Source organism: Anguilla rostrata, chromosome 12 (genome assembly GCF_018555375.3).
Source record: "Anguilla rostrata isolate EN2019 chromosome 12, ASM1855537v3, whole genome shotgun sequence".
Classification (NCBI taxonomy): Eukaryota; Metazoa; Chordata; class Actinopteri; order Anguilliformes; family Anguillidae; genus Anguilla; species Anguilla rostrata.
In genome coordinates this window covers 37,739,107-37,747,897 of record NC_057944.1, presented here as the reverse complement: position 1 = coordinate 37,747,897, position 8,791 = coordinate 37,739,107, and the positions used below count along the sequence as shown (strand labels likewise).

Here is an 8,791-nt window from a genome sequence, read left to right as displayed (position 1 = left end):
AGAGAACCACCGGAACCTTTTACTGCTTAATACGCCGTCGTTTCTGTCGTGGGAGGGAGGCTGGCGAAATCACGTTCGTGGATGACCACTGTAGGGCGTGGCTTTGAAGCGACATCATTTCCGGCGAAGCTTTGATCAGGCGCCTGGCGGCGCACTTGGGCACGTTGAGTCAGTTCAGTAAGACAGAGAGACAGAGAGGGGCTGGATTGAGCAGCGCTGCTCTACAACCTCCGACACGCACTGTTTTGAGCCGAGCTCTATTGATAGCTCGGGAAGCCAGCAACGCAAACAAGGGTTTCATGTAAGCTCGTTAGCTGGCTGCACGAAAACCAGAGGCTGTTCCCGGACCATTGTCTATTTGCTTCTCTTTGTGGAACTCTACTCTCCAGATACCTCGGGGGTAATTTTGACTAAGCTTAGCTAGCTAATAACGGGGTTGATTCCTGACAAAAAGATGGGTTCAGTCCCGATGATATCTGTCCTCATTCTGGGCATTGCAGTGCCTGCCCTGGCTGGCTATATTGAGGTAAGAATGCTGATGCACTGATTTATTTTTAAGCCGGGTTTGTGTGGCTTTTTCACTGTATCAACTACGTGCGCGTTTGGGTTACATTCAATTTCATAATGTTTGTATAATCTGTACGAACATCGCCGTTCTTGTTGGGCATGCCTAACCATTACTTGAATTCCAACCTAACGAGGCACTGTTTGTGTTTTTTTCTTTGCGAAATGTAATTATTTTCTATTCCTCGGTTTTCTGACTTTGTCTTGTGGCATTGTTTGCAAATAATTACGTATATTCCATCCCATAGCAAGCTCCATAATTCGTATTTAACAAGGCCACCAGGATCGTAATTATAAGATACTTTGTTGGTTTATTAGCTAACGTACATTGTAATCCACCATGTTTCTTACTAACGGCGTATCCCGGACAGTTAAATGAGGGTGCTTGTTTGTTGCCAAACTTTATCTTATTTCTAACGTTAAGATGGATGACGGAGCAAAATTGTGTAATTCATGAAGAATTCCTGCTTTGATTGCTCGCGATTAGAGGGAAACACTGAGAGTAGCGAAATTCGGTTTGTTGAAAAGAGCACGCAGACTAATTGGAACCTAGGGGTGCCGGATGTGGCTATTGTGCGGGTAACTTGTCGTTTTGTTCGAGTACAGTAGGATATGGGATTTATTGGGAAATTGAGCTTTTCGTTGCCGAAATAGGCCTACTGGCTATTTGACGGGCCACGGAGGGATAATTAAATAAAACTGGTAGGCTATAGCTTTCCAGCTAACTCAATATTATTGTTTTCACTTAGTCCGTATTTTTCAACATAGTAATATAAAACTGCTTCTGCCACTATCGGCATTTATTTTTTATGTTGTCTTATACTGCTCGCAAATTATCATTTTTCACTAAATTAGCCTAATTGTTTTGAACACTCAACTCCAGGTTTATCAACCAGTGTCACTGTGAGTATTGCAGGCAGGCTCTGAAATAATTTGATTGCATGAAGGTCGTTAAGTAGGCTAGTATATAGGCTACATAATGTTAATAGGTTACGGTTTCGTTTCCCGAAGTTCCACGCGTGGTATCTCTAGTCCTCGGTCTTTTCCTGCCTACTCTGTGTTTGAAAGGCCAAAGTTGTTTATTACCTCTTGGCTTATTGCCGTGCATTAACTTCTCCCGTTTACTGAAACGAACCCAAGCAAAGAAATTACTTACCCTATTACTTATCGTTTAATTTAGGCTAAATGCAATCATTTTGTTCAGGCAATGTTAAAAAGGGATGTTCCCTGTCATTTGTTTATAATCCTTCATTTAATCAGGTGGTCAAATGAGATTAAAACCGATTTGGAGAAAGCCGGCGGGATAGATTTTCGTGCAAAATCGGGCTGCGGGCGAATTGCCTTGCATTGCGCCCGGTATGACTGAATTTTCTCGATTAGGCATTCCTTCAAGCGATAAATTAGATCCTGCCAGATATTTTATAAGGCAAAAGGTATGAAATCTATATTAAGATTTATATTGTACAATCGCGAATCGTGAACTGAAAGTAAATTTGTTAGTAGGCAAATACAAAGACCCGTAATCATCAGCATACTGTCAGCCCTATCAAAATCTTACACAAAGGAATGCTGTCTTAGGATTTCTTTACTTTTTCAGATCCAGATAAACAGCACGTATGATATAGGCTATGCCTGGTGCGTTTAAGGCATAGGCCTTTTGCTTTTCTTTTAAACAGATTTAAAAATGTACATGGCTAGAAAGTGCAGTTATGCTGCGATTTGGTATTGATTATTTATGGTTTGGAGTGGTTCATTGCTGCTGTGAGACATTCTAATGTCAATGTAACGATCACTACTTGTAATTGAAAGCTATGGTGAGCCATTTGAGCCTTTATTGAGCTTAACAATTTTAACAAATTATTAGAATTCTTGATACCAGGACATCAATTTTAACTAGTTAAAATATGTATTTTGTTATCAAGAATTACATTTTAACTAGTTATAATTTGAATTCTTAGTTATCAGGAATTGAATTTTAACTAGTTAAACTTCAATTATTGATATAACAAATTCCTATTTAAACTAGTTAAAATTGAATTCTCGATATCAGGAATAGACATGCAAATAAAATGCTTCTAGGTGTTCTAAAAACACTGTCTTTAAACAGAAAAAAACATTCCAAAAAACCTACTCTTCAAAAGGGTTAAAAAAAAGGGTCCCCAAGAATGTGCCTTAATGCCATTGTGCACTTTTGTACATAAGCATGAGTATTTTATTTTCATCTCAGTTGTGCTGTGAAAGTTCAACATCTTTATTATCCTGTGCTGTCAAAGGCGAAGTATGTTTTCCCAGTAGAGTATTGCAGATGTGAGACTGGGTAGAGTAGGGCAGTTAAGTCGTCAGCTTTTGAATTCTCTGGTGGGCGTGATAATGGAATGGATGCTGTATGCCTGTCAAAGATTCACAGAGAGCCAGACGGGCATCGGTGATCATGGATGTCCTCTGGGCACTGATTTAATTTAGTGTTCTGTATGTATGCTGTGTAGGGAAATTATTCTAAATAGATTTCCTGTCTGATTTCTCGGGGTGTTGAGATGCAGGCTGGTGTCAAGATAACTTTGTTATTCATAAATCATCTGAGAGTAGGGCAGTTAGGCTATGATTGGGTTTCCCCTATCCACATCCTAACGGTATTCAGTTTTAGCTAAAAAAGCTAAACTGGTTCTAGATCAGCAGTCTAAACCTGTAACTTCCTACAGACCTTGAATCAGATGTATAAAATGCAATCTATTGGCTTTCTGTGGTTAACCGGCTGTGATTTTCTTGGGAAGGCCACTCTGGGCTTCTACTACTGGGAATTAGATGGACTCGTTATTTTTCAGAGGTTGTCATCATAAAAGCCATTTTGATGGTGGTGTTTAATTTGGTTCACTGTCCAACTATTCTCATTGTTTTTGTCCTGCTCATGAAACAGTGGCACAATTGTTATTGTTATTTAGGTTTTATTAGCTGTTTTTTAAATGTTTTTTCTGAAACCCTTTCTTCCTTTTCCATGTTATTTGTAAGAAGTTCTTTCAAATCTTGTGGTTTTATTGGTGTGGAAATATTTTTAAAAATTCAAAGGAAATCAAAGTCGATTAGAACCGATTCCCTAATTTAGGCTATTACCGCCTTCACTACCCGAGGTGGTTAGTTCCCTTTTTGTTCTGTCACGGGGCAGATTTAAGAAGGGGGAACCTCTTTATAAAATCTGCTGGGTCAGCCATCAGTCCACTCTCCGTGGAACAGGAAGTCTTGCGCAGTTTTCAACACGCCATCACGCCTGACAGTAAATGCTTGATGACCTACACAAATAAAATTAAAAAATAACAAAAATCTTTCTTTCTGAGAAAAATATGTTTTCAAAATTGTGAATAGCGGGGCAGGAGGAGCCTGCTGTCAGATTTTTTGGAGGCCAGGTGGTGTGAGGGCTGGTACTTCCTGATACAGCTGGGTGTAGATTAGTGCTAAACGGGATGGCGGAGATTCTTCTACTCTCCAGCACGTTTACAGCTCTGGGGTCTTATGAGCCTCGGTGATACCAATGTCCCTATCGCAGTGCTGAGCTTAAGTGTGTACACCATGTCAGCGTAGTGTAAACTCATTTTAATCTATTATTTTGATTTCGTATGTATGTATTTTATCCTTATTTTTATATGTAGTTTTTTTATTCTACTGCCAAGCACTTCGGACTGCTCATTTCTTTGTCAGAAATGTCCTGTAAAAATAAATAAATAAATAAATAAAACATGTTGGTTTACTATTATGACCTTGGTTTGCTTAAATCTGTGCTAAATTGTATAATTTGGTGACTTGGTAAGGGCTGCAACTAACATCATTTTACCACTGCATATGTGGCTCAATCCATAACAAAAACACACTATAACCTCTGGGGGGGGGGGGGGAAGAAGCGCGAGTACTGCACTAAATGCAGATATGTAGCAGATGCCTTCTGCATCCGTCACTTGTGTACCCCCCCCAGGGGTGCGGAATGTGCCACGCCACCGACTTTCACTCGGTCTCTCGGCGCAGACGTTTCTGCAGAGCGATCGTGTTTAATTTTCCCCTGCTGGACAGAACTCCGTTCTCGTTTGGGCCAGAGGGCAAATTATGGTGAACGTTTTTTTTTGTGATTTACCCGCCCTGGCGGTTACTGGCAGCCCCAGCATTCCTGTCTCTCTTTTTTTCCAGTAAACAAAACGCGGCTCAGTCAGAATATCATTGGACGCACGCCACGCTAACACACACACACACACACACACACACACACACGCTGGATGTCGGTCTTGACCTTGTGAGGTTGTTGCGACTGTGTCCGAGCTGATACAGCTATCTCCGAACCTCCCTAAGTATTAAAAAAAAGGGGGTTGTCTATTTGCTAGTCCTGGAAAAAAAAGGTTTCAGTGTTGTTAGGCATGCATCTGTTCTGGCAGGTCAATTTCCTTATAGCTGTTCAGCTTGTGGAGCGCTTGTGTAATAGGGGGTGGATCTGCGGTGGGTTTACAGCCCTGGCCACTCCACAGGACTCGAGGTATGATTAACCCACCGAGCTGAAGACCAGCGGCCCCCCAGCTGAGGGAACTAATCGCACTCTCGTTGCTTCACGAGCCAGGGTGACGTCACACTCTGAAACGGATGCTCAGGAGCTAGCTCGTGTCTTCCAAAATCCACTGCACTCGTGTGCAACTGCAGAGATTCGCTTCCTTTGAATGAAGCCCTGTTGGCCCCAGCAGTGTGCACTGAATTTGAATGCCTGGCACAGTTGTCTGTGAAAGGAGCCAAAGGGCCTTAGGTGAGTCTGGCACCAGAAGGATTGCGTGCATCTCAATGGACGCCTATTGTGCGAGCCTCAATGGCAGGGAAAGGCCCGGGGTCCTTCGGGCTGGTTAAAAATGGCCCGAAGCACAGACTGTTTGTATAGGCAGATGTCAAATACCCTGCGGTTCACACTTGCGAATTCGGTAATGGAAGGCGCACTGCTGCATGTAAGATGGGGGGCTAGGTGTGAATGTGTCTTTCAGCTCATCTTCATACAACTGGAACAGGTCGTCTGTTGTGGCCTACCAGTGAAATTTTAGGAAGGCATTATGTCTCCCCCCCTGTGAAATTACATTACAGGCATTTAGAAGACACTCTTATCTGAAGTGACTTGCACGTCTTTTTACATAGCATTTAAATTGCACCCATTCATACAGCTGGATTTATTTATATACTGTTTATACCCATTTATATACTGAAGCAATGCTGGTTAAGTACCTTGCTGGAGGGTACATCGGCAGTGTACCTGGGAATTGAACCAGTGACCTTTATGGTCCCCATGAATTTCGTCTCTGGGGCTGCTAGTATTTGGCTTGGTTACTGAATGTTCTCTCCTGCAGGCAGAGAGCAATGTGTGTGCCCTCATGACCGACCCAAGTCCCTGTGCCTCAAGCTGAGACGTTTTAAAACAAAACAAGAATAGGTCTGTATTACTCGGGGAATAATCTGGGGACGCCTCCCCTGAAAGTAGGCCTTTTTTTTGTCAGTCCCTTTTCAATTTATTTACGTTCCCTCGTGGAGCAACCGAGCAACAGTGGGTCCTGCAAAGAACGTTCCCTTGGAGAAGTAAAAATGAACGAACCTCAGTGGCGAAGCCTTGAATTGGAGGGGACGGTCACGCACAAGCAAAAAATCGCAAGCCGACAGCCGAGTTGACTCGTATATTCTTCCTCGTCTGAGTGCCACTTTTTCGGGTCACTGGGGATTTGTGCGTCTCCGTCGGGTCCTCGTTGTCCTCCCGTGACAGATTGATTGAAAGAGGCTCTCCTGTGGCCTCGTGGCGCGGCGGGGAAAAGGGAGCCGCTGGTTGGCCCCTCGACGCGCACCTTTTTTTTGGGGGGGGGGGGGGGGGGCGCCCTCGAGCCCGAATGAATGGGGAAGCGGCTTAAAGATGAGGTTGAGCGCGGCGTCGTCCCCGTCGCTCATCATCGGCCGCTGACAGAAAAAAACCTCAGTGACGATCCACGCAGTGCGGCTTTGCCCTGGCCGCTTCTGGCGGTAAATCGCTCTCGTCTAATGACTTGTGGCCCCTTCCTTGCAGCGCGGGACCGAGCATTTGCCAAACCAGGCTGGACTCACGCCAGGCCGGCCCGACAGTGCTGTCCTTGTTCTTCGTGTCACATGACCTTGAATATATTGCGATGGATTCACCATCGTTGACATCTGAGGCACGGGGGGGAAATACAGTTAATGGGGTTTCAAGCGTTCATTTGAAAAAATATATGCATGTAGGCTATTGGCTTGCTTCCAAAAAGCTTGTGAAGAAAATTGATGCTTTTGGCTTGAATTTATTTTGCAGGGTTTTTTTTTTAAGAGGCAAATTGGACACAGACACCATTTCCTTTTGTGAAGCGTGGAAAGATTTGCATTGCTGTCAAGTCGAAAGTTATCGCTTTTTAACACCTGTATTCCTGCAAAGGAGAGCAATGCAGCAGCAAACCTGGTAGTTACATTCTGTAGACTATCGATCAAAGCCTCTTGCGCTGCCTCCTTACTGCAGCTAGCTGGCACAGTTTTGGTATGATGCTCACAAACCCAGCCCTGACTACCTTGTCATATTGCCCACGCCAGATAAATTGTGGCTTCAGAGCTTTCCTACGTGATACGGTGTGAAACCGTACAGAGCCATAATGGAGTCCGCAGGCCTGGTCCTGAAACGACAGAGCCGTAATGGAGTCCGCAGGCCTGGCCCTGAAACTACAGAGCCGTAATGGCGTCCGTTAGCTGGCACAATGGAGTCGGTGGGCCTTTTTTCTGGCGCAGTAGTGGTTAAAGGGTAAGAGGCTGATACATAGAGAAGGGTACAGCAGCAAGCCTCAGAGGGGCCATTTCGGATATGAAAAATGTTCAATCTGGAGTACTGCACAGAGGCTGCTCGGAATCCTTGCAATAGTCCCCACTGCGGAACATTCCTGTGTGTGTGCGTGTGTGTTTGTGTGCGTGTGTGTGTGCGATGTGCATATGTGCATGATGGTTTCAATCCCTCTGATGAATTGTTTGATTGGTCACAGGTCAGGACACCATGTGTACAGGATTATGCTGTTTTAACAGACTAGGGATGGATAATTGTTTTAAATATTTATTTAAAACTTTCATAAATTAGATACTGGTTACCATTCTGTAGAATACTGACTGTTTTAAAAGGACTGAATGTTTTTCGCCAGCATTTCGGACAAGGTTATCTGACTTTTTTTTCTCTAACGCATTTGTTGATTAGTTGTGTCAATTAGCTAATATGTTACCAATAATAATTGGCAGCTTGTCTTGGATCTCACATAGAAATACTGCCCTGGGGCTTCATGTGAAATGCTCAGGCACTGTGTCTATAGTTCTTAACATCGCGCAAGAATAGTCTCCACTTAGGCTTAGGTGCGATTTAGCATTGCTAAACCTCCATAAATCCAACCAACAAAAAATATAAGCCATTGAAAAATATAAACCACCAATCCCGTCCAGCAGATTCACACAAAACACCCTTCGGTTACTTCACAACCTGACCTACTTTTTCACGGCACACCCGTGTAAATCTCAGGAAAATTACATTCCACACTGGACTAAAAGGGCTCGGGATTAATCCCGGTTTTCCATGCCCAGCCCTCTCCACCTAAAAAAAAAAAAGAAAGAAAAAGAAGTAATGTTTTCTCCTTTCCGTACCGCCAGCTGCACTGATAAGGTTCGGAGTGTGGTTTGAAGCTCGCTCGCTCCGTCTCCATGGCGGCTGTGAAGCGGACGGGCAGATAGCGGTGTGGGCAGATAGCAGTGTGCTCAGTGCTGCTTTATTGTTTACTTTAATAGCGGCCTAAAATGCTAACAGCGATTTCAGTCGGAGCCTTCGCACATTCTGGGTTTAGTCTGCCTTCTCGGGGTGTGATGGAGCCAGGGCAGCATCCCTCCTCTCCTCCTCATCCCTCCCTCCCTCCCTCTCTCTCCTCCTCATCCCTCCCCCTCTCTCTCCTCCATCCCTCCCTCCCCCCTCTCTCTCCTCCCTCCCTTCCTCCCTCCTCCTCTCCCTCCTCCTCCTCTCCCTCCTCCCTCCCCCTCTCTCCTCCTCCATCCCTCCCTCTCCTCCCTCCTCCCTCCCTCTCTCCTCCTCATCCCTCCCCTCTCTCTCTCCTCCCTCCTCTCTCCTCCCCCTCTCTCCTCCCTCCCTCCTCTCTCTCTCCTCATCCCTCCCCCTCTCTCTCCTCCATCCCTCCTCTCCTCCTCATCC

At 44.6% G+C, this 8,791-nt stretch overlaps 1 protein-coding gene across 1 annotated transcript in view; it reads left to right on the top strand.

Annotated features, from left to right (window-relative positions):
• The first annotated feature begins 156 nt into the window (after positions 1-156).
• The window catches only part of aplp2 (amyloid beta (A4) precursor-like protein 2), a 60,628-nt gene continuing 51,993 nt past the window's right edge, over positions 157-8,791 (top strand). The window contains exon 1 of the mRNA XM_064301125.1: positions 157-526. Coding sequence (XP_064157195.1) covers positions 455-526 — 72 coding nt within the window. The 5' untranslated portion in view covers positions 157-454. The remainder of the gene's footprint in view (positions 527-8,791) is intronic.